The sequence below is a fragment of the Chaetodon auriga genome, chromosome 4, assembly GCF_051107435.1.
Source record: "Chaetodon auriga isolate fChaAug3 chromosome 4, fChaAug3.hap1, whole genome shotgun sequence".
NCBI lineage: Eukaryota > Metazoa > Chordata > Actinopteri > Chaetodontiformes > Chaetodontidae > Chaetodon > Chaetodon auriga.
In genome coordinates, this window is record NC_135077.1 from 19,093,484 (window position 1) to 19,119,412 (window position 25,929).

Genomic DNA, 25,929 nt, shown 5'->3' on the forward strand with positions numbered 1-25,929 from the left:
AAATACTTCCTATGCCGCTGATATGAAGCAGAAGTAGCACAATGATGAATTACAGACTTACAGACCCCCCCCCCCCCCCCCCCTCCAAGCAAACCTCCACCTAGCCGCTTCCAGCTAATACATGGGAGCTGTGAAACAGCGGGACATCTTTTGCAGTCCCTCATCGCTCCCTCTCTCTCTCTCTCTCTTTCCTATCTCTTTCTCTCTCGACCTCCCCCGCATAGATTCCTGACTGCGCGTTCACGTCCCCGAAAATGCGCGGCAGCAGCGTCAGCCTCGCGCAGTTCGGCGGCGTTCAAGAAACGTTATTTTTAGCGCGTGGTTCGTGTTGCAGCGTCGGTGTCGCGAGAGGCTTTTCCCCTCCCTGTCGGTGCCACAGTTGGAGCAGGGCTTGCGGGGAGCACGAGAGGGCTGCGCAACGCACCGACTGCGCGAGGAGTTGCGGGGGTCGTTGAAAGCGAGGAGGAAGATAACGGACTCTCAGAGCGGGGAGGTGAGCGCCACCACACATCATATCACCGCACCATCACCGTCCGACAGACTCTCCGGTCCTCGTTAAACGGCCTGCTCGGAGATGGCTAGCCCCGCAGCAGGTCGAGATGTCCCGAGTGCTCCGCCGCGGGACGACTCGGAGCGTGTGGAGCCGAACCATCCCGAACCAGCCTGCCTGGAGGCTCAGAAATGGATAGAGGTAAGTGACCGTCCCGAGGGGCTCGGGGGCCTACTGCAACACACACGGAACGGGACGACACTGTCACATACTGGGATATAAATACATATACAGCACCGGTGCACCGTCACCTGTTGTGGGGACCACGCAGTGTCGGGTTACTGTGTGGGACGACGGCTCTGCTGCATGCGTGGACAACCGTATGTGTCAAAAGTTTTCACACATGTGTGTCTCTTACTGAAACTGGACACCCACAGCAGCTGCAGGGACTCCTAACGCCAACCAAACAAGACAATAAACGACAAAACATGAAGCAAATCCCGCAGAGCAGGCGTTTATTTTCTGTTTGTTTTCTACGTGCTCGGAGGAGGAACGCCCCCTTTTTTCAGGCGCGAGGGGATTCCGGTTGCCATGGTTATGAAACCGGGCCAACGTTCACGCACGAGATGCTATCCTGGACCAGCAGTTGATCGCATCGGATGAGATTATCATTTGTGGTCTTGCCGCATCGCTTCCACCGTCATCTGGTCGGCTAAAAACGCCTCTGCCTGTAAGCCTGAGCGGTGAATCATGATTCGCCCGTGGAGCTGCGTTATGACCTATTTTTCTGCTTCCATCACGGTGCTTTACCCTCGCTACCTGCCAACTACAATCACAGATTGGGTGAAAAATAGGTTTGGAAGCTCATCAAAATGGACTTTCATGTGAAAGTTTTGGCTTTACCTTCAGAGGAGGCCCACAATCTGAGCATCTTCTCAAACACACAGGCCAGTTTACTGCAGGCTGTGGGCAGATTGGGTTGATAGATTTGTTTGGCAAGTCTGAGAGTAAGTAAAAGACTGCAAACACCCAATCTGGACACACAAAGACAGAAAGACAGCAAGCTCATTTTCATTGTTAGAGAACGACAAAGATTACAGACTCAAGATTCATTGTCTAACATTCCTCCACTAAGGAGAAGATAGATTTCAGTAATGTTTAACAGCCATTTTGACTAACAGATATATGATTAATGGGACAGGAAAGCAAAGTGCTCTATCTATTTGTCTGTCTGTCTGTCTGTCTGTCTCGATCAGAGTTAAATGGTTTGCCTGGGGCTGCAGCTTTCCGCCATGATTACTTTTAAACTTTCAGAGGCCGCAGAAGTAGATCACCCGTCTCATATCCGCCCAGTTCAGATCTATCAGTGTCCCACATACAATTCAAGAAAAATCAAAGTTGTAAAATATCTATTTCTGTGGAGTTATGACCTATTTAGGCAGCTCTCGGGGAATTAATATGGACAGACAAATTTCCACTAAACTTGCAGAGTTATCCCTTTAATGAATGATGCTGAGGTTGGACGACTCTTACAAAACTTAGCATATTTAAGTTTGAAGAATTAAGTAATCAGATAGGCTTTGTGTGCGCTTTGTTTTGTTTGCAATACTTACATAAAAATAATACTTTTTCACAGTTTGAGGACTGTAAACGTGTTAGCACAAAAATCCCTTTAACAAAACAAGAAGTGCAAGACGTCTGGAGTGAGCAAAGGTTCTGGGAATTTCTGATCATAGAATACGTAAACAAGACAAGAATCTGAGCAGAGATGTAAATTATATATTTTTGGCACACTAAAACACAACCAAACATGTTGCTTTATCCCACAAGTGCCTTTTGGCTAACTGCTTCCATCATCATGGTCATGGTGTCTGAGGCCATGTCTGGTTTACTTACAGTCAATCCATCAGTGATGTGATCTCCAGCATGGCTGCAAACACCAGATAAATAACATTACAGCCATCTGTTTTCAGTGTAGTTTTCACAGATTGCAGTATTTCCTCCGCATTCACAAAAATGTGTGCAAGAACCTTTAAACATTTCATTCTCTGACTCTGCAAATTGGCCTGAAAACTCTAAATTTTTGACTCCCAATGCGATGCACACATTAAAGAAGTAGCAGTGGTAGCTTTGTAACCTGAGCAGTGAGCACCAACAGTCCAGTCTAGGTTAATGCTGACCTCTAAGTCTTAATCTCTGCCTTGCACAGTGTTCCTCTCGCTTTGTCGTCTTCCTGTCTGCTAATTCCCCAGTTATTTCCAGACTGGCCAGGCTGACTCTATTTCTAGTGGTGCATTTACATGCTCTCACAGGTGGGGATGATTCAGGGTTAGCCATGCCACCTCGCGCTCCATGCGGCATTTTGAGTCAGCTTGTGCCTTTGCCCTGTCTGTAAGAGTATGCAAAACATATGCACACACACACACGCACATGCCGATCAGCTATGCATGAACTGCTCGCACACTCCTCAGACACGCCCCGGTTGGATGACACGGGTCACTATGGGAACATAACACGGGCAGGCTCTCAGGTGTCACTGTTTCCACGGGGGGCAATAGAGCAGTAGGCTATATATCACCACATGACCCGAGCAGGAAATTAGACTGGCACAAACAAGACCTTTCTATCTGTTTATAGACGAGACAAGGGAGGATTAGACTGTCTCAAAGCTGATGCGCGCTGTCGGAGGTGCTTTAAACCTGTTGGATGTGACGCTGAGCAGGTTAAAGTTGCACAGGCTTGGAGGAACACAAAGTTAACTTTAGTGACAGCAGTTAACCTCTGCTGTCACCGGCATGCAGTACATAGCAAGAGTTAGGGTCTGTCACACAGAATAAAGGAAAGAATGTGTGTGTGTGTGTGTGTGTGTGTGTGTGTGTGCGCCAGATGTCACAGCTGTCCTGGGAAGATTAACTCCAATCGTCCCAGACAGCCAGCTGTGTCTGCATGAGAGTGTGAGAGCGAGGATTTCTGGATTTTCCATGCATCAAGTGCTGTATGAAAGAATGTGAAATAATGATGACACAGACGTGCTGCTGGCAGAGACGTCTTTCATGCCTCAGTGATTTTTGTGGAGAAAGGATGGTTGCATGTCACCAGCAGGAAGGTTAGTCGTACTAGTGCATGCTGTATCATGACCTGTGATTGATTGGCTCTGACTAACATGGCGCAGAATTCTCAAGTAGCATTAGTTTGTGTTGGGGGTGAAAAAGCAGTGCACTCAACTATACGATGTTTAAGATGCAAAAAACACTGAAAGGTACATGCAAACAGACTAATAGTGAAATAATTAACCTACTGTTATAATTACATGTACTTGAATTGCACAATTTAAGGTAGTTAAATGACGAAAATACAGCTTTGATAACAAATGAAAGCAGCTTTAAGTAAATTAAAAGAATGACTACATTTCTCTGTACAGTGCAGAGTGAAATGTAAGTTAAAGTGTCCCTCTACAATATCATATTTTGGCACTTTTTAAAATATTTTCTTTAATCAAAAGCACAAATCATGCAGTTTTTATGCTATTATAGTGCCTAATCACATATTACTGTCTCTTATTTCAGTGCACAATTAATTTCTTCTATCATGATGACAAAGTATCTTCTAAGTGCAATTTTAAAATATGTAGTACAGTAAGTGTCCTGGAATTACACCAAGGAAGCTCCTAATATTGAACAGATATCGGTTGTGAGCAGCTGAAGAGTCGAGTCACTCTGGTTAATTACTTTGATCCAGATTAAACTCATCCTCAATCTGGATTATGACCGTTTCTCTCTTCCTTTCTCAGTCGTTTTTCTTTGTTATGTGGTCTTTTTCTCTGTTTATGTCATGTGGCCATTAGTGTGCACAGCGCCTACAGCACATGGTAACATTATAACAAGGCTAATGCTTCTGCCACACCACCACAAATTAAAACACCAGCCTCTCTCAGTGGTGTGTGCACACTGGGGCTCTAACCCTCTCAATCTCTCAATCTACTGGCTTTACTGGAAGCACATAGATGCTGCAGCATGGTTCAACTCAGCCCCAGTTTGTGGCTCCCATGCACCAGCATTACATTTGAGTCGATGGGCTAATCTTACTAACTTATTTTTTTTTATTAAAATGGTTAGAAGAGTCTTTTAGGATTCTGGAAATATCTTTAAAACAACAGCAGCTGTTGTTAAACCGCCGTCTTTTTCACCAGGTATTCATTTTCCTGAAAAACAGATGCTTTACTCTGACTTAAACGGTAATGGTAATACATGAGAGGCATGAACTGAGGTTCAGCTCAGGAGAAACTTACACAACAGACTGTGTCAGTGGCAGCAGCATGGCCCCACATCATCATCACTTTTGTCTGAGCCTGCAAAATCCTGGCATTTTGTCGCTTTAATGCATCACAGCACTTGATGTGCTCATTGGAAAATCATACCACAAAACTGATTTACTGCATATTTTTCTCTTCTTCTGCTTTTCTCGCCTCTCATTCTTTCCAACTTTTTACAGTTGTTAAAATGAGAGTAACGGATACTTTGGCCTACTTCTGCCTCTCCTCTGCCCCCCACACACAGTCTCACCTCAGGGTTTAAATGCTAGCTGCTGCTGCCATTCAGCCAGACTGAGCAGGGCAATCCACCATGAGGACTGAGAGTGAGTGAGGGAGGGTCGAATTACTGTTGCTGGCGCTGAAATACCCCAAGGCCTTTGGCTTGGTTTTTGTAGGCGACATGAATGCTCACTTAACACACATATACACCCCGTCTCTCTTTTTAGCACACACTCATGGCAATCTTTTTCCCTCTACTTTAATTTTTTCTAATTAAAACGTGCATGCTCACACACCACTCACTTTGTCTAATTGCTGTATTTCAGTTGCAGCATTTTACACGTAACCAGTCATTAACCACCTCCACCCCCCACCCACTATCTGTCTCCTGCATCCCACACACACACACACACACACACACTACCTACACTAAACACAGTTGTCCAGCTCTCCTTCAGTACAGTGCTCTTCATGGTGGGTAAATTATGCATGACCAAGCTGTAAATGTTTCATAGGCCTGGAGTCAAACCTTAACAAACATGACATATGCCAACGTGTGTGTGTGTGTGTGTGTGTGTGTGTGTGTGTGTGTGTGTGTGTGTGTGTGTGTGTGTGTGACAACAGAATGATGAAAGACAAGAAAAAGCATGAGATGCCAATGGGAAACATCTGGTCATCACTTATATAACAAAAAACAATAGGCTGTTTTCATAGCTGCAGAGGCACTGTGTGTGTGTGTGTGTGTGTGTGTGTGTGTGTGTGTGTGTGTGTGTGTGTGAGAGAGAGAGAGTGTATGTGTGCGTGTGTATTCCTGTCATGCATATGATGCATGTGCATCAAAACTGTACATAATGAAATGTAAACAAGAAGTCATGAAAGAGCAAAGACAGAAGAAGAAATCCAGAAGGACTCAATTGTTTTGTGTTGCAACTTTAAATACCATCAGTCTTAAGACCCTCAGATTAGTTAGAGTTTGTGGTCCGTTGCTGACAGAAAGTGACGCATTTGGCTCAGATAAGTGCCAGTTGTTCTGTGGATGGATGCACTATAAGAGCATACACTGTATATTAGCAGTAGAGACAGAGAGAGTGTGTGTCCACAGTTAACACTTTGGGGGCTAACTGTAATCTCTTCTAATCTGGATTAGAAGTAGTCAAACCTCTCTTCGTTTCGATTCATCTTTGGCTGCTGGTTACACAACAGTTCCAGAGAGCAGTATGCGTGTGTGTGTGTGTGTGTGTGTGTGTGTGTGTGTGTGTGTGTGTGTGTGTGTGTGTGGGTTGGTGTTCTGGTAGTATGTCCCTGCTATTTTCCTGACTCCATCCTCCTCTCCTGCCTGCTCAGGATAGACTGCAAAGTGGAGTCCAGGTTAAAGGATTGAGGTTAACGTTGCAGCTTGCTAAGGCTACGACTGCGTGCCTCTAAATCAGGGACGTGCGCGTGGGCGCATTTTGGGAAAATGGAATGAGGACACAGCAGTGTCATTGGCTTGATGTCACTCTAATGTGGTTTCTACTGAAGGAAATTGTTGGGGGAAGGGTGAACCGGGCAGCAGCAGGTTCCTCTGTCAGGGACAGAGTGAGGCACAATGCAATAGTCTTCAAGCACTTATATGATTTATTGTTATCTATTAATGAGTCGACTTATCTGTTGAGTGTTTTTCAGTTACTCCACTACTCCTTTAAACTACCCAGTGTCAGAAAGTGCCAGTGTGCCTTGGCATCTATATATTACTAGTTTATTCTAATGCAACTGAGAGACTGAAAGTAGAAAATGCTCAAAATAACAGCAAGATCTTGTGTACTTCAGAGTGGAGATCAGCAGCAACAGTCAGTCGACAATTACATAAGGAGGGGTATTATTGTAGGGCTGCAGTGCATGAACCACTCATTCCAAAGACGACTGCACATTTGAGAGTTCAGTGGTGCAAAACCCATCGGCACTGGTCTACAGAGATGTAAAAACAGTGATATGGTCAGATGAGTCATCATGTGGGCGAGTGCATGTGTGGCATACTCCAAGAGAGTGGTACAGGCCTGAGTGCTGGACCCCTTCAGTGAGGGGGATCCGCTGGCTCTGGTATGCTGGGGAGGGCATTCTGCTGGGATGGTTTGGGTCCACTTGTCCTCTTAGAGGGAAGGGGGTGATCACCTTTATCCAGTGCCCCCCATCCATAGAGCAGGAGGGGTCGCTGAATGGTTTAATGAGCATTATTGTGAGCGGTCATCAGATCTCAACCCATGTGAACACCTATGGGACATTTTGGACCAACGTGTTCAAACAGTGGCCCAACACCTTACCAAGACATTTTATGTTGATTTTGTCTTTAATTTGTCACCTGTCTCATAAGAAGAACAACGTAAAAGAGTAATACTTGGGCTTTTTAGCTCATGAATTGCACTTAGACTGAAAATTAATCAACAATTATGATTACTGAGTATTTAATGAAGTCATTTACTGAAGGCACTCTCTGCCTCCACCCTCTCAAGGTGAAGATTTCATTATTTTTTGGCTTTATATCATCGCAAACTGAATATCTTTGGATTTTAGACTGTTGGTTGGGCAGAAGAAGTAATGTGAAAGCATCACCCTGGACTCTGGGAGCTTGTAATGAATACTTTATCTGCAAAACATTTACTTGATTGATCAGAAAATAACCACCAAATTAATCGGTAATAAAAGTCCACAGTCTGACAGTCCACCTCCTTTACATCTGCCTCTTCCTGTCCTCCTTCCCCAGGCTGTGACAGGGAAGAGCTTTGGAGACAAGGACTTCCGCAGCGGATTGGAGAACGGCATCCTGTTATGCGAGTAAGCCTGTGACATCACCCCCACTCAGCTTTTGATGTCTGAAGCACCAACGACGTACATAAATACTGTTCTAAGACTCAATAAATCTCTGCCTCTCCCCTCCTCCACGCAGGCTGCTGAGTGCAATCAAACCTGGGCTGGTCAAGAAGATCAACAGACTGCCCACCCCGATCGCTGGGCTGGTAAGAAGACACCCTCCAGTGTGACATCCAGCCCTGAAAGCCACCCTGTTTGTCAAATTGATAAACTCTGACTGTCTGTGGTCCTCTGCTGTCCTTTGTAGGACAACCTGTCAGTCTTCCTGCGGGGCTGTGAGGAATTAGGCCTGAAGGGCTCCCAGCTGTTTGACCCCGGGGACTTGCAAGACACATCCATACGAGCTAACCTCAAGTAAATAGGCGTGTATGTGTTTGTGTGTGTGGCTTTTTATTCCTGCTCATGTCCATTTTGATGTAGTATCACATGACAGTAGTGCATTTCTCTCTCATCAGGGATTCTGACTGCAACCGCAAACTAAAAAATGTGAGTAGTTGCCCTTTCTTTTGTATATCTTGCTTTATCTTCTATGTTTGTGTGTTTTGCATTTATGAATATATAACAACCCCCCCCCCCCCTGTATCTGTGTTCCTCAGGTGCTGAACACTGTGTTCTGGCTCGGGAAGGCTGCCAGCGGCTGCGCCTCCTACAGCGGCCCGACTCTCAACCTCAAAGAGTTTGAAGGGCTTCTTGCTCAAATGAAGGTGGTGAGTGAACACGGTGAAGAGGACAGAGCAGGGAGGGGGAGGAGAGGGAGACACACAGGGAGACAGATGCACGGAGGAGGTGCGGGCCGTGGATTTGTTAGTTTCCTGTCTTTGTTGGGGGGCAGGAGAGAGAGGAGACAGACACATTTTTGTTTTTGATACTGCACAGCTACTCCTATTTCAGGGAGAGACAGAAAAGGGAAACAGGATATGAGTTGGAAAAGAAGATTGGCTCTGCACATTTTATCTATTGGATCAATTGAAGAACATTTTTGTTCAGATTTCTTATACAAGACAACGAGCTAACAGCTGGTTTTCTACTTTTGTTTTGCTTCTAGTCTCCTATCCAGTCAATTCCTCAGCCGTTATAGATTTTTCTGTATGTTTTCCTCATTGCTGATGTGTGTTTGTGTTTGCAGGAGAGCGAGGACGGAGGAGAGAGTCCACAGAAGCGCAGTGTTAGAGACAGTGGCTATGACTGCTGGGACTCTGAGAGGAGTGACTCCCTCTCTCCACCACGACACACTCGCGACAACTCCCTCGACAGGTGAGAGACATCTGTCAACACACACACACACATACGCAAACCCAAGTGCGTGGGCACACATAGCAGAGGTATTTCAGGCTACTGATGAGAAGTTAACTGTTGACACTGTCTGTATTTTAGAAACTCAGTTCAAACTTTTAAACTCTAAACTGCATTCATATAAAATCTGTATTTCCATTAAAGTAAATGCACCACATGTGGTTTTACTTTGCTCAAAAGTAAAATATTCTATTCTTTTGTTTTTGACAGTCTGGACTCCTTTGGCTCCCGCTCACAGCACAGCCCTTCTCCTGATGTGGTGAATCGAGGCAGCGGTGATGGTTGGTTCTGATAAACGTCTCTTGAATTGTAAAAATTTGAAAAAAGCCAGGCTACCCCTTCCCCCCTGCTTCCAGTCTTTCTGCTAAGCTAAGCTAGTCCCATACTTAACTAACAAACAAACATGAAATTGGGTACAGATCGTCTCATCTCACTCTCAGAATGAAAGCAAATAAGCCTATTTCCCAAAATGTTGAATTATTCCTTTAAAGCAGCAACACAGAGCCGCTCATCCATAAATAGTCTGACTGCTGTTCTCTAACATGTTGGGGTTTTAACCTTGGCATGTTTTGGCCAGTCTGACAGGCTGTGGACAACAGCTGAACGTCTCCGCTACTGTGTGTGTGTGTGTGTGTGTGTGTGTGTGTGTGTGTGTGTGTGTGTGTGTCTGTGTGTGTGTGTGTGTCTGTGTGTGTCTGTGTCTGTGTGTGTGTACATGCATGCCCCAGATGCAGCAGCTGTTGCTCTAAGTAGCAATCACTAGAGAATTGGACCTGGGAAACACAGGCTGAGGTCAACATCCTGCCTTTCATATGTCAGTGTGCGTGTGTGTGTGTGTCTGGGGGGTGTTTGTGGGGAGCATCACAGGCATCCTGTTTGTGTCTTTTATATTGACAGTGTAATATGAATGTAGCAGGGTGAAGAAAAACACTGTTCCTGAGTAGGCTCATTCCCCACATTCCCTGGAGGTCACAGAGTGTACGCTGCCTCACCAACTAATATTTATTAAACAAGAAAAGATGGACAGGGGATGAAGACTGTGTTATTCTGTCTGTGTGTCTGTCTGCAGCATACTTCAAATGTACCTGCAACACATATAATGGTGTTGCGGTTACATTTGAAGAGTTATTCCTCTTTGTTATAACTTCAGTCATATCTTTCAGCTGTGTACACTGTACACACTAAAGTAAATGGTCACATTGTGGACAGATCAACAGCGTGAGAACAAGGCAGACAATCAGACAGGTTGCAAACAAGCCAACAGATCAGCTAAATTATCAAACTACTTTATTTTTAGGTAAAACTGAAAGTGGACGGGCTGATTCTCACTTCGTTTTACCACAAGTTACAACATTCATGAACTCAGAAATTAACTTCTTGTCATTGCTGATACATTATTATTATAATAACCAATAGAGATGATGGCCAAAACTACTAAAATACGACTGAGGTTCTAATAATGTGTAAATATCCTTTCTAAAGGGACATAAAACTCACATAAAACCTTCAGATTTTGTGTGCTGAGACGCAAGAAGATACACAACTACAATTAGCCTTCCCGTAAAGCAACAATATGAGATGGGACAACATGGAGCTCGTATGTCGTGAGAATCGTATTTTACAAAGGTTATAATTCAAGGTCTAATTGAAAATGGTCCCTGACGTACTTTCTAATCTTCTTCACCCTTTTCTCCTTTATGCTCCATCACTCTTTGGGTCCCAGGGCGAGGTAGTGACTCGGAGGCCGACGGCAGGAGGCCAGATGTGCGGAAGGATGACATGTTGGCCAGACGGACCGCCAGCAGTGAATCAAGAAGCTCCATTCCCTTTAACCAGTTTCTCCCCAACCGAACCAACGCTAGTTCCTACATCCCGGCTCCACGGCGAAAACCACATCCAGAGGAGGGAGAGCAGCGGAGGTAATGACCAATAAATAATCATAAATAATAATTCAGATGCAAGTTATACATTTTATACACATTTTACAAAGGGCTGCAGTGGGAAATACAAAACCTGAGCCGAAGGAAAAGGTAAATCACACAAGACACACAAACTGCCTGATCCCTAATCTTTCCCTGCCGTTACACACCGTTCCCCAGTCACCCTCGAGCCACTCCAGAACAGGGAAAAAGAGCTGGACCGCACCATAAAACCCCAAAGACTGTCACTTGGGCTCCTGAGAACAATGAGGAAGAACTGAAAGAGGAGGAGAAGGTGTCCCAGGAAGTGTTGGAGCAGAGGAGGTTGCAGAAGTTGGAGAAGGCAGGGATCAAAGTCCTGCCTGCTGCCGTTCGCTACAGCAGGTCAGGGAGGAGGGAGGCATGAGAGCTGCTGCTGCTGCTGCTGTGGTTTTGGCTGAGTTCACTAATGGATTGTTGTAATGGTAATTCTGTTTGTGTTTTTCTTTGCTGGTGCTCCATTAACACTGGTGCTGTGCCCTGACTGGTGGTATCTGATTGGAGCAATCTGGCTCATTAATGATAATGAGTTTTGTGTTTGTGGATACAGAACCGACTAACTGCCTGCTCCTTTTCTGTTTCTGAAGAGGTCTGAGAGGTCGATTTAACGTTTCAGTTAAGAGGTTTTAATGGCTACGAGTTGCTGCTCGGTTGGTGTGTAAAAATCCTTCGTGTTTGGATGCACACAGTGGTATGTTTGACTAATCAGCTGGACTTTGACAATAATATTTGTGTCAGATGCGAACTTAGCATGTCACTAATCTGCTCACAAGATTCAACGGTGGATTTTTGATCATCTCTGAAATGACCTTGCCCCACCATCCCCAGCCCTCCCACAATGGAAGAACAGGAAGTGAGATCACCGTCCCCAAACATCATCCTTCGCTGCAATAATGACTTTTTGAGCTCTCAGAAGTCTGCCTGGGACTCCTCCTCTGATGGGGAGGAGGAGGGAGAGGTGCAGAAACTTCCTGATGTCCGTAGAGATGACCTGGCATCCAGACGAGCTCACCGCGGCCCCGTTGCCCCCAATGTGCATCAGTTTGTCCCGCTGCCTGTGTGCAGCAACAAAGACCGAGAGCGCTGGGAAGGCATTAGACGAGCCTCGCAGCAAACACTGCAGGAGAAGGAGAACAGGTTAGCCGGCGCATGTTTGTGTTATTTCTTCATTTTCTCTAACTCACTGCTAAATATACTTTCTCTTTCTTTGGGTGTTGTGATCACTGGTGGTTTGACGTGTGCGTGTGCTCCACTTTGATGTGAAATGTGTGCCATGTGACGCCACCGTACTGGCTCTGTGATTGGACAGTGAGAAGGAAGTGGTTGCGGACATCATTACACGCAGAGACAACCCCTTCCTACACCCCACCCCTCACCATGAGGAAGAGGAGGATGAGGAGGAAGAGGGAGAAGAGGGAAAGGTTAAAGCGACGCCTAATAAGCAGAAGGATGACCTGGCTCAAAGGCGGGTTCAGGGTAGGCCCCTCCCTCACAGGGACGGACCAGTGAGCTTTGTCTGTGCCTCCATGAGCCAGGCAGATATGCAGAAGTGGGAGAGACTCAAGATGACTGAACCCAGGTGCCCAACACACACTCTCTGTTTCAGCACACATGCAGCACAGAGCGCTTAAATGCTGCTGTATGTCAAGTGTGCAGTTTGTTAATGACTGTGCAGTATATATATGTGTGTGTGTGTGTGTGTGTGTGTGTGTGTGTGTGTGTGTGTGTATGTTAGATCCAGTCTTGAGCAGATCATTGCAGGAAGAAGACGGTTAATCTGTAGAGACTTTCATAGGAAGTTACAGCCCAAATGGTGTTCACTGGATATTTTTTAATCCCTAAAAAGCAGTTGCTTGAATACATGAGGTACCTTATCTCGAAATGCCATCCAGGTTTAATCCCCACTAAACCACGACAAAGTACAGGCCATGAGTCTGTCTGTGTCAGCTATTTTAAAATGTCATTGCACCAACACATGTTTAGTTTGTAACAGGAGTGCATATAAGACAGCTCAAAAGAGCTTAACAGTACTCATTATTTTATTTTGGGTAAGACTCAAAGAAACAAATACTTGTTTTTGCAGATTAAATGAGCTAAACATGGTAATTTGTGATCTTCAAAGGTGCTGGTAGGCAGAGTGAAGTGAGCTGTTTCCCTCTGTTTTCAGTCTCTGTGCTAAGCTAAGTTAACCACTCCTGACTGTAGCTTCATGTTTACTGTAGAGACACAACAGCGGTATCGATCATCCAGCTCTTGGCAAGAAAGCAAATAAGTGTATTTCCCAAAATGTGAAATTATTGAAGTCATATATTCAGCAACAAATGCCAAAAATCATTGGTTCTGGCTTCTCAAATGTGGGAGTTTGCTGCTTTTTCCTGTTTTACATCAGCACTGTTGGGCTGTGGGAAATCATATCAAGCATTTTTCCAACAATAAATGATTGAGACAGACAGATTTAGGGTCTTTGTCACATGAGCCCCCTCCTCCAACAATCTTTTCCTGTTAGACCCCAGTCATTTAAAAAACTTCCATCATCTGCTTGTCAATACTCCATCGATTTCAGCTCTTAAGTCTGCTGTCGCATCTTTTTGTGAGCAGCTTCATACCTCCTCACATTTAGTTTCTCTTCTCTTTCCTCTGTTGCTCCCCGTCTTCTCATGTGCTCGTTTATTCTTCTCACTATTGCGCCCTTCAGTCCTCTTCAGTCTTCTTTGACAGGCATTGAAACAGAGCAGGGAATTGGCCGGTGTGTGTGAGATTGTGTGTGTGTGTGTGTGTGTGTGTGTGTGTGTGTGTGTGTGTGTGTGTGTGTGTGTGTGTGTGTGTGTGACCAAAAGAGAGGCCACTGTTGGCTGTGAGCACTGCTTGGGCTTTGTTTTTGTCTCTCTGCGCTGATGTCATTAGATAGGATAAAGAGTTTTTTGTGTTCCCACAGAAGGAGCAGTTACCAGGAAAATTTGGCTACCTAGAGTGGATAGAAAGCTTGGCGTGTATGAGTGAATGTACATGTGTGTTGGAGGGATTTAAGTACACAACCCATTGCTTTGTCCTCCTCTGTCCATCCATACTTCCTGTCTGATTCATCATTTCCACCTCATCCTTCCTTTGTCTTCACAGTCTGATCCTTTGTGTCTCGCTGCTCATGATTTCTTTTCCGCCCTCTTTCTCTTCCCCCTGCTCTTCTGCTGGCTGTTGGTGTGTGTGTGTGTGTGTGTGTGTGTGTGTGTGTGTGTGTGTGTGTGTGTGTGTGTGTGTGTGTGTATGCCTGTCTTCATTTGTGAGACTGTATCTACAGTGAGGCTAGCCCGGCCCCTGTGTGTCAGGCTTGTCTGGAGAAAAATTATGGAAGTCCTTTCAGCGGATCAGCAAAGGCTGGACGAGGTCACAGCAAAGTTGTGACCTTTGGGGGCGTGACAGAGATCGAGCAGCCAATAGACACAGTCATGTCAAGTGAAGGGGAGGAGACGGAGTTGCTAAGACGACTCCTTTCCAAGGCAACTGTAGCCATGCCTACCATTGGCCTGGGCTCCCAGCTTTCAGAGCGGGAACGCAGGTATGGACAAGGCCAAAGGCAACACAGGCTACAGTGGCTTGAATCCAAAGTCTCTTGCATCGGTATGGACTGTATTGAGGAATAAATGGGTCCCTTTCTATCCCATTACTAATTGAAATATTTTATTGAATTGCTTGTCAGTGTACTTTACATTTCAAGCCTCTTTGAATTAGTAAATTAGGTAGTTTGGATGCACTTCTCTGCATTGAACTGATTTGCCTGTAGTTTTAATAGGAAACAAAGGTACACACACACACACACACACACACACACACACACACACACACGCATGTTAATCCTGCTGCGACAAGTAGAGCTATATAAATTGGCTAATACCACCTCATCACAGATACATCAGTAATTGCAGTAGAGTAATGGGACATGTTTCACGGAGTTGTTAAACAGGATCCTCAGTACATAAGGAGCTCTGGCAAGTTGGCAATTACATTTAGTCTGTTCTTATCTTATCTTATCTTATCTTATCTTATCTTATCTTATCTTATCTTATCTCAATCAGCAGCTGAATCATCCTTAGAAATCCAGATCAGGCTACAGAGACAAGTAGTAAATGCACAGTTCATGCTTTTTTTTTGTAATGTTTGTCCAGAGATATTACACAATCTGTTCACTTCTGACATGTTTCAGAGTTTTTTCTTAAAATCAAGACACTTCAAAGATGGAGGTTATCACATGACTCGGATGGTCAAAGTGTATGTTGTGGCTCAAAATGTCATCACGTGTCTTTTTTTGTATATTTGCATTAGTTTTGCATGTGTTTTCTAACCTTTATGTATTTGTTGGGAAGACACTCTCTTGAATGGTTTTAGTCTGGAAGTTTTCCGTCTTTATGGTCTCTATCCTGTACCCTTTTCTGCATGTTCAAGCCTGGATTTTTAAGACTATAGTTGCAAGTTTGGTATAAATTATCCATCGTTGTTGCTGTTGTTTGAGCTGATGTGCTCTCACAGCCAGGTAGATGGAGCTGACCTGAATCAAATGACCGCTCCCTCTGCTGAGCTCCCACCCTGGACCCCTGAAACCCCTTCTACTCCTGCTGAGCTGGATGCACGTCTGGCTCAGTATGAACAGAGAACAGAAGAGGAGGAGGAGGAGGAAGAGGAGAGGATCCCAGATCTTCAGAAAGACGACATGATGGCGAGGAGGACAGGAGTTTTCCATAAACAAAGCACTGCCACAGTGACTTACAGCCGTTTCCTGCCTCTGCCCGCCTCCAAGCGCTGTGCACAAGGGGAGGTCACCACTGATGCTGCTCCGCGGAGCAAAAGGGAAGTGCAGGCGGAGAGGACCAAGAAACTGAGCGTCAGGTGGGCTGAGATTTGTGTGGATCTGTCTAACAGTATGAGGAGACGCTAACAAAGCTTGGTGTGGTTTGCATCCTCAGAGAAATTCTGCAGCTTGATGTTCAGTTATTTCAATTGTAGGAGTTTCTCTCATAGAGTGGAGCAACAGCCACCCCAAGTTCCCATGGAAACACCTCAATCGCACCCTGACATGACTGTGATCCGAGCAACGTCTCACGGCGAACGAGAATACGATGATGATGAGGATGAGTACGATGAAAATGAGCCTCTGCCCGACTTGGAGAAGGATGATATGATGGCTCGAAGGACTGGATTGTTCCAAAAAAACAGTGCAGCCAGAACAAATAAGTCCATCAACCAGTTCCTGCCAGTACCTGGATCAGTTAAATATAACGTCGCCCCAGTGTCTGCTATGAAGCCGCTGCACAGCAGGCCTAAACTCACAGAGAGGATGGCTAGTGAAAGGTATTTACTGTGTTTGGCTGGAGAGATTGTGGTGTCGGTCAACTACTGCAACTAACAAAGCATATTTTACCAGCAAAGATGGAGGTGTAATAACCATGTTGACAAGCTTTATGGCCTGCAGTACTAACATTAATACATCTCTGTGGATGATTTATAGTAGGCTGTGTTGTTGTTTTGGTTCTGTGCCAGCATTTTTGAGTGCCTGCAGCTGGATGCCTGACGTGATTCCATTTGTTTAATTCATCTATGAAAGCACCGGGCGGCTTTGATTTGCTGTTGTGGTTGGATTATTGGAGCTCTGGCTCTCATATGACTTGGAAAGGTTTGTGCTTGCTTTGGACTTAATCTGTCTTTTGTTGTTGTTTTTGTTGTTGTGGTTGAGGTTTAACGTTGGCTTTGCTTGGTGTGACTCTGGTTGTGGTTCTAGTTGAGGATGGAGCATTTTGCTGTTATTTCTGTATTTACAGTATAAATCACTCAGGAGCAAAAACAGCTGCTGCTCTTCTCTCTATATTTGAAATTTTTGGGTTGCTTCACCCAAATTACAGAAAAAACAGTCAACAAGTTTTGGGGAAATAACCGTCATTTAGTACTGAATATAAGAATAATAACTTCTCAATTTAAACCTCAGTAAATATTCACTCATTATTGATTGCAGTGATTAAAAGACTCTTAGGTTACACCATCAACACATCTCTATTTGTCCTATAATTAGTGACAAATTATATCGTTCTTTCAGAGAAACCTCCACGATAATTATCAGGAAATCACAGACCAGTAAAATAAAAGTGTTGCCAACAGTGCATGTTTTTTGGCTCTACCCCTGTGAGTAGTTTTTATAGGGATCACATCTGTAGTAAAAAGTGAAAACTGACTTCAGTGATGTCTGTAGATCATCCAGGCTCTTTCTGTTGCTTTTTATTGTACATGTCATAATACATACATGCATTCACTTCCATTATATTTGGTCAGAAGGAGACATTTCAGAGACATTACTGATACCTCACAACCTCAGATAAAACAAAAACTTGCCTGCATGACCAGACACAATAAGTGAGAAAATGTACTTTCTGTAATTTGGGTGATCATCTGAGTTTTTTCAGCCTTCATGATAGACGAAGAAACCAGTATTTTGACATAAACTATGGGGGTATTCAGAAGTACAACGTGCTTAAATGTTTCTGCAAACAGCTGCAGTCTCCCTGCTGTCTGCGATGCAGTCTCGATTTAACCTTCGAGCTGTTCTTCCTGGTAATCTTGGCTTTGTCACTGGATTTTAGCAGCATTGTTACCGCAGCAGCAGGACCTCAGGCCCCGCCCTCCAAAGCCACAACCCTCCCTGAGTGTGCAGAGCTGAGGGAGAGGCCGGAGGAGGATGGAAATCAAGAGGGAGGCACGACAATCCCAAACACCGCTGTCACAGATGTGAGCGAGCCTCTCCCTCCTCCATCGCTCAGCCCTCCACCCAGTCCTGCTGCCATGGAGAGCTGTAGGGTGGAGGCAGAGTTGGAGAATCAGAGAGTGGAGGAAAGAGAAGAGGAAGAGGTGGAGGAGAGAAAGGCCGATGTGAACAAGGAACTACAAAAGAAACCCTGCTGGTTGGATGACGATGATCTACCTCCCATGATGTGAGATGCCTGTTGAACTCTTTGCATTCAGGTTTAGTTCAGCCATTCATCCGGTCTGCTTATGTAGCATCTCTGAATGGACGTGACAGCCAAAAGATTTCACTCTAATGATATGCATAACACAGTGCTACCCATTCCCTCACTTCTCCTTCCTCTCATTCACTTTACTCTGTTATTGTTTTAGGATGAGCCGGCGAGTTGCTTTTATGTCTGAGGACACTGAGTAAGTCTTTCGGTGTGAACCTGGATGAGCTTCTGCATGATAACAATATCCACACACTGTGCACGTTCAAGTTCAAGAGTACCGTCCAAAAATATATTGATATACACCAAACTAACATCATACTCATTAATGTGCATTGTCACATTTTTACTTTTAAGTTTTACTTTCAATGTTATGCTGTTTTTACTTCCTTGGTTTAGAAATTGTAATTAAAATACACACAAGCTCATATATAGAACTCGACTAACACCCTGCAAGTTGAACGTGTTTTGCTTGCCATGAGAAGTTCTATTTAAGTTATTTTTGCTGTTTATTTTCCTTTTGATTAGTTTATGGAAACAGTTTCATATTTTTGTTCCTGTGTGGAGGTTTGGGGCAACACATACACCACTAATATAAATCCACTATATGCAGAAAAGAACAATAAGAACGGTAATGTGGTAGTTATGTTTAGTGGACTTTTATTGGTTGTGTGTAAATGTGTTGCTTTGTGTTCATATCTTGTAGAAATATGTTGTACAGTGTCATCTATACATTTTGAAAAGGCGGCAGGTTTCTTCTCCCTGCTCCTTTTCAATCGTGGAATGTGTTTTTTTAAGAGTATTTTTTGTGTTAGAAATATTCACTGAAGTAAACAGCGAATTAATGAAAATTAAATATTTGCTGTTTTCCAGAGCAAAGGTGGACAAAGTAAATATGTTTGTTCGAGTGACTCAGAAATGTATTTTATTTTTTATTTTTCCTCTGTAGGAGTGTGAGCATGAGCGACATGCTTAACGAGGAAGAGGTGGGACACTTGCCACCACTGAGCCAATCGCGATATGAGCGCATGCATGAACAGTACAACAGCTTTCTGGAAGATGAGGACCACTGGCAAGACGTAAGAGACATATGACATTTCAGTAGAGTCAGAGAGGGCAGACAGTGTCCATTTAAATAGAAGAAGACCATCATTATATATGTTGTATACTTGTGAACCTGTGACAGGACTTGGCTCGTTGGAAGACCCGCCGTCGCAGCGCGTCACAGGAACTGATCAAGAAAGAGGAAGAGAGGAAGAGGATGGAGAAAAGGATGAAGGAGGAGGGAAGTACCAGCAACAAGAGGAAAAGCATCAAAACCTACAAAGAGATTGTGGAGGAGAAGTAAGGATAACATTCAGGCTTCGATCTCTGTCACAAATCTCTGTCATAGTGTGTGAAAAACAGTGGTGCAACAATGCTTTGAGTTTCTCTTCTCTGTTCCAGGGAGCGCCGAGAAGCAGAGTTGTGCGAAGCGTACAGGAATGCAGCGACTCCAGAGGAGGCCGCCATGGTTTTACAGCGTTACGCTCTTCGCTTTACCATCAGTGACGCTACGCTGGACAGCCTGAAACTGCCCAGATCCACTTCAAAACCCAAACAGGACTCAAATAAAGTGGATAAGGAGCAGTCACCTGTTAGTGACTCTGAAACATCAGAGCCTCTGCAGGAACCAGAACCAGCTGTTATAACGGACCAGGCGCCCATAAAACCTGAGGAGATCGAGACAGATACAGCTGCTCAACAGGAGACACCAGTTTGTGTCTCCCCCGTCTCCCCAATGCCTGGCAGTCCCCTCAGCCCGGTCACAAACTCAGAAAATGTGCCACCTCAGTCACCACAGCTTAATGAACCTCAATCCAAACCGACAGAGTCTCCAACCACACATCAGCAACAGCCGGCTGCAGGAGATGCAAAGCCTCAAACCAAACACACGCCGCCTCAGATTGCACAAGTGCAGCCTCCCACCACGCAGCCTGTACACACTCTCCCCTCCCCTCCCTCTGCATCCCCCAGACCCGTCCCCCTGTTGGCAGCCAAGCCCTACTGCCAGCCCAGGAGTACGCAGTCTGGACACAAACCTGTCAAGGTGAGGGCTCCATATCAGCGTCAGCATCATCTGATACCTCATTGATCCACCTCAACGCCTGAATTCAAGCTTAAATTAAAGGAGATGTTTGTTGTGTTTAGAAGTTTTAACGTTTCAGCTTCTCACACAGTGTCATGGGTGCTGTAAATTTCCAACATCAAAGTATCCCTGTAAACCTGACTTGTATGTGTGTGTCCCACTCAGATGGACGGGTTGGTGCGAGTGAATGGAGAAACGCCGGAGGACTCACCTGTTTCCACTCCTCCTACCTCTGCCCAGCACTCGCCACAGGAAGTCAAAGACATTCCCGTCAAACAGACTGAGAAAGATGGGGCTACTGTGGCTCAGGAGGTAGAACAGTCGCCTGCCAATCAGAAGGTCGGTGGTTCGATCAGTCCACATGCTGAAGTGTCCTTGGGCAAGATACTGAACCCCAAAACTGCCCCTGATGCTGCACCATTGGTGTGTGAATTCATATGTACGTCGCATTAGATAAAAGCATCTGCCAAATGACTAATTGTAATTACAATTGTAATGTTCCCTCCCAACAGACGCCAACCAGTCAGGAGACAGAGGAGCCGACGCCGCCTCCACAGACAGAAAAATCAACAAGCTCGGCCATCAGCTCCCTGATTGGAGGCCGAAACTGTATCATCACGACAACTATTGTGACAGAGCTCACGCAGACTCTTGTGGAGCCCTATCACCCAGACATCCAAAGCAATGGACAGGTAATATTACAAATGACATGTTAAAGGTTACCTGTGTTTCACGCAGTGTAGTCCATTTAAGACAAGGAATTTTCCATTCAAGTGTTTCTGGAAAGCATTGACACCTGAGACTGTTGATTCTTACCATTCATGAGCCGTGGTAGTGGAAAATTAAGCCCAGAGGACAAACTGAAAGCAGCGCTGTTAAAAAAGAAAATTAAGAGGTTAGATGTATAAAAGCATTGCAGTTCAGCAGCTTACTCTGGTCTTGGAAGCACTTGACAGCAACAGAAGAAATCATCATTTCATCTTTGTTACCACAAAATGAGAACACAAACAGAACGACGAGAGAAAATACTTTAATGTGGCCACAGGGGAAATTTGTCTGTGATGCGTCACTGCAGTACAATAACAATAAACACAATTTAGAGTTCAGACGAAGCATAAAAAGACATAAAAAAGACATAAAAATAATTAAACAGTTACACAAGTACACCTTGTGACACACACAACTATACCTTTACCTCCCTTAGTCTAAAACACCTGAATTAGGAACAAAAGCAGGTGTTTCAGTTCAGTCTTCACTGAGTGTAGAAGCTGGAGCTCACAGTGGAGAGACATGAGCCTGACCTGAAACACTCCTCAACTTCACTGTGATTGGTGGCCTGTTTCTTTTCAGGTTGATTTTAATATTGTATTTACATGAACTGAAGCCAGCGACTGCCTGAGAGGAAACAGTAGAAAATCAAAAATCCTGTTGAATATTCTGGACTTGAAACAATAAGATCTGTGTATTCAATATTCAACAACGCCAACATGGTGCATACATATTTAATAAATATATATAAATAGAGGCCAAAGAATTACAGATCCACTTTCCAGTTCATGTTTTATTCATTTACTTGAATATTTGACTTTCAGGTCAGTGGTGCTGCGGGGTTATCAGAGAGACCAGTGGAGGAAAGAAAGGCTCAGCCAGCTGCATCTCCAAACAGCATGCAAGAATATTCTCCCACTGTCACAGGTAAAACTGTCAGTCAGAAAGAAGAACAGCATGATCAGTTCTTGTGTAAATAATAAGTCTTAATTGAATCTTTTTCGTCCACAGAGGGTCTTGAGGAGAGCAGTGTGACTGTGAGTATCTCCGGCAGCTCCAGCTTGTTTTTTTTATTTTTTTTTCCTGTTTCTCCTTCATTCCTGAATTTGATCCTGTCCTGACCCTTCGTCTCCAGTAGTCGCTGTAGTCTGACTTGTCCTCTCACCTTTCCTCTCTTTCTGTCCTTTTGGTCTGTATACATGTGTGTGTGTGCGATTGTTGATTGGGTCTGGGTAGATTGAGACCCCCATGTTGAACTTGGCTAAACGTGTTAATCACTGGGTCTGGGACCCGAATGAGGAGCGTAAACGGCTGGAAAGTTGGCAACAGGAGCAGGAGCGCCTCCTACAGGTACACTGGTGCAATGGTGTGTATGCACTTAGCTCCATGAATGTACTGGCACAGGATGTCCTGGGTGTGTGTACGCTGTTTATCTGTATGCGTTTATGTGTGTTAAATGTGTGTTCTTGTGCACGCAGTATTTAACATGTACAGTGTTTCTTCGCAGGAGCAGTACGAGAAGGAGCAGGAGAAGCTGAAGATGGAGTGGGAGAAAGCACAGCTTGAGGTGGAGGAGGAAGAGAGAAAGCACAATGAGGAGGTGCAATCATTCACAAACTGACAAGCACGTGAAACCAGAGGCATCACTTACAGCTTTTGTATGTCAAACTTTTTGTGTCTTTATTTTGTGTGTTTGTCGTCCAGGAGAGAAGGATTCTAGAGGAGACTGTCACACCCCTCAATCCCACCGGCCTGTTAAACCAGCAGTCATCAGCTCCAGAAAACAACAAGGCAGCAGAAGGAAACGGTCCTTTACAGCAAAACGGCCAAAGAATCCCCACAGGGAACGAGGATCAGCACGCGTCCAAGCTGCATTTCTTCCAGAGTAAGACGCATACAGGAATACACGTTGATATGCAGGACGTGTCCACATGAGTCCGTGCACAGCTCGTTCAAACTCAGCTCCGAGCTTCTGAGATGAAAGTTTATTTTCTGGTATGTTTTTGTAGATTCTGTATCTGATGGTGAACCCTCCAAGAAACAAGAGCTGTGGAAGACGGCCTCTCTGGACCGCAACCCTCAGCCCAATCAGGCACATATTTTTAAAAGGTATGCCAGGATGCTCTGTGTGTGTGTATTTATGTGTGCGAACATCTTTCTGTATTTTTAGTCCCATATTGCTGCATTTTGATCCTGAATTTATATGAAGTTGTCCTTGTTGCCTTGTAATAAGGCGAGCAGTAAAGCTGACCAAATGCATGGGGCAGAAAGGCCCTTTGCGATGTTACTGGATTCCAGCTAGTTTGGTAGCATATAAACTAATATGTGGAGCAGCTGTGACTTAAAGAGAGACTATGCAGCTTTTCCTAAATAGCAGCCACTGTGGGTACAAGTGACAATTATGAGATAGTGCTTAATTCTGCATGATTGCTTAACATTTAGTTAAAATGCTAAACATCATATTCATGCTAATCATGAATTTACAGTGACTTGATAATTTCCTGATGTAAGCAACAGGGATTCACGATGCAGTCGACATTAATTCATGCATTAAATCATCCTCTGTGTGTCAAACACAAATCAAGTTCTCTTATTGAATTCAGTGCCAAGACCTTAATGGAGAACAAATGGCCCACATGGCGAACATTTGAATCATGGATTATTAACCGGTAGAGATGTCAAACAATGTATTCATAAAATCTCTTTCATCTCTTCTCTTTTTTAACTGCAGGTCTGAATCACACGATGCTGTAACAAGCAAACAGCAGTCATCACCTCAGCCTCCCTCACCCAGCAGGTAACGATGCCAGCACACATCTTCACAACACGTCTGAAAGAATCCTCCAATCAGGCTGCACTGTTTAACGGAGTCAATGTGGCAAAGTAGGATAACCTGTCTGTTTTCCTCCTGCGCGTGTGTAGGTGTGTTAGTGGGAAGAGACTATGTTCTGGTTGTTCTCAGCCACTGGGAAAAGGAGCTGCCATGATCATCGATACGCTGGGACTGTTTTTCCACATGGACTGTTTCAAGGTAATTTAGTATTCATCAAAAAGAAAGACAAAAAGTTGACAGTAAAAAGCAAACATTTCACTTTCAATAATCCTCATCTTTAGTGTTTGTAACGCTTATTTGACTATTTGTTAGCTTATCTAAAACTATCCTTTCTGTGTGGAAAGTCACGTGTTAACTGTGTTTCTCTTCCTCAGTGTGGAGTGTGCAGCGGGCAGCTGGGTGACGCCACGACTGGGACTGATGTGCGGATTCGGAATGGACTGCTGAGCTGTCATGAGTGCTATATTGCATCTCGGGGTGAGAACACATGGACACACGTGCACGAAGACACACAGAAGCTCTTATTTTGAAATTTGAAATAATTAAAACTAGCTTCTCCTCAACCAGTATAAATAGTAATACAAGGCTCTGAGAGAGGACTTTTCACCAGTTTTCATGTGTTCATATGCAGGCAGAGGCCAGCCCACCACACTATGATGACCTGTGTCTGACCTGGAACTCCACTGTCAGTGATTGGGCGGAGAAGAATTCTACAACCTTGAATCACATTCTGGAATATTCTGGAAAACTCCTGGAATCTCCTGGAAGCTTTGGAATCATCATGTTTTCCTGAAATGCACAAACAGCTTTATGGACGTTACTGAGAGCACAAGTGGACTGACATGTGGACTGAGTGCCGCAGCATTACGTGCACACACTGTAACGTGTGTGCGCCTCCTAACTGTACACATGTATACACTTCTTTTAATATGTGTAGCATGGATTTAATCAAGAAATCAGTGTGTTTAAGCCTTTGCACATCAATACTTAGCACAGTCAAGACTCTAAAATAAGGATCTGTTCCGTCACAAGCTTAACATTCTACGCTCAAAGCTGAACACTACTGTCTTCAACACATCAGTCTCAATCTCGACTCATTAACCCCTGCTTCTGCACTGATCATGTGACTCCACTCTCTGAGTGCGACGTACAGTGGTTTGGGTTGGATTACCTGAAGTAGCTTGACCATTATATTGCCTTACTCGTCATCATACCTTCTCGTTCTTTTTGGGTTTTGTGTTTACAGTTTTGCATGAAAGAAGAACATATATAAGTTATTGTGAGTATTGCTCAGATGGAGTCGTGTGAGTTTGATATTATCTTCTCAACAGCTGAACTTTAACTTTCCTCTTTTATGTTGTACATCATCATGATATTTTTCATATTTTTGGTGCATCATTCTGACTTACGCAAGCTTTTTCTTTATAATTCATTTTACAGGAATGAGAATGCATGTTATTAATTATACTTGTTCTTTGGGTTTTAAATATTTTCCCTTTAAGATGTTTTAACCATTGTTTATTCTCATAGATTGACCCGAATCAGTGCCTTATGTGATGAATGCGAGGGCTAGTGTAAGTGCAGGAGTATTTCACACTCACACAGACCTCAGGGTCTCGGCACATTGTGTGTGTGGGCGTGCGTGTGCGTGCGTGTGCGTGCGTGTATGAAATTATGCATGTATAGGTATGTATGCAATGTGTGATTTGACTTGAAGCACAGTTCCATACCAGCAAAAACATTTTAAATGGATCAGCCTCTCCTTCTCACCTGCTATTCCACCCCTTCCCATGAGCTAAACCAATGACACAAAGTGATTTGCTGCTCAATTATTCCCCCGTATTATGACAGTACACAATGTCCTCCAATCTCTCCTCATCTGCCTCTATCACAAGTGTTGCCTCCCCACAGTCTGAGCTGAGCGTCTCTGCTCTGTGTGTCGTTGCCTCTGTGTGGACAGCTGACGGCGGCTTCATCGTTTAGAGGAGTAGAGCGCTCGGCTCATTGTCTTTTATAGCAAGTGTATGTTTATCAATAAAATATTTTAAATGGGATGCTGTCTGTCTGTGAGTTTTCTTTAATTAAAATG

General features: G+C 44.4%; 1 protein-coding gene across 6 annotated transcripts; it reads left to right on the top strand.

Annotated features, from left to right (window-relative positions):
* The first annotated feature begins 230 nt into the window (after positions 1–230).
* On the top strand, positions 231–25,894 carry LOC143319207 (LIM and calponin homology domains-containing protein 1-like). Of its 6 annotated transcripts, XM_076727951.1 has the most exons (25): positions 231–691; positions 7,762–7,832; positions 7,945–8,014; positions 8,116–8,222; positions 8,324–8,354; positions 8,465–8,575; positions 8,995–9,122; positions 9,372–9,442; positions 10,885–11,080; positions 18,272–18,310; positions 19,061–19,190; positions 19,298–19,455; positions 19,558–20,200; positions 20,405–20,662; positions 20,752–20,931; positions 21,832–21,934; positions 22,019–22,044; positions 22,244–22,357; positions 22,515–22,607; positions 22,712–22,892; positions 23,017–23,116; positions 23,739–23,804; positions 23,930–24,038; positions 24,215–24,317; positions 24,472–25,894. In XM_076727951.1, exons 1-25 carry the CDS (start codon positions 575–577, stop codon positions 24,495–24,497), a joined length of 3,231 nt encoding a protein of 1,076 aa, XP_076584066.1. In that variant the 5' UTR covers positions 231–574; the 3' UTR covers positions 24,498–25,894. The 6 variants fall into 6 exon arrangements, with proteins under 6 accessions (XP_076584066.1, XP_076584067.1, XP_076584068.1 ...); XM_076727952.1 differs by lacking the exon at positions 18,272–18,310 and having other exon boundaries at positions 237–691; XM_076727953.1 differs by lacking the exons at positions 18,272–18,310; positions 22,244–22,357 and having other exon boundaries at positions 237–691.
* The last annotated feature ends 35 nt before the right edge of the window (positions 25,895–25,929 follow it).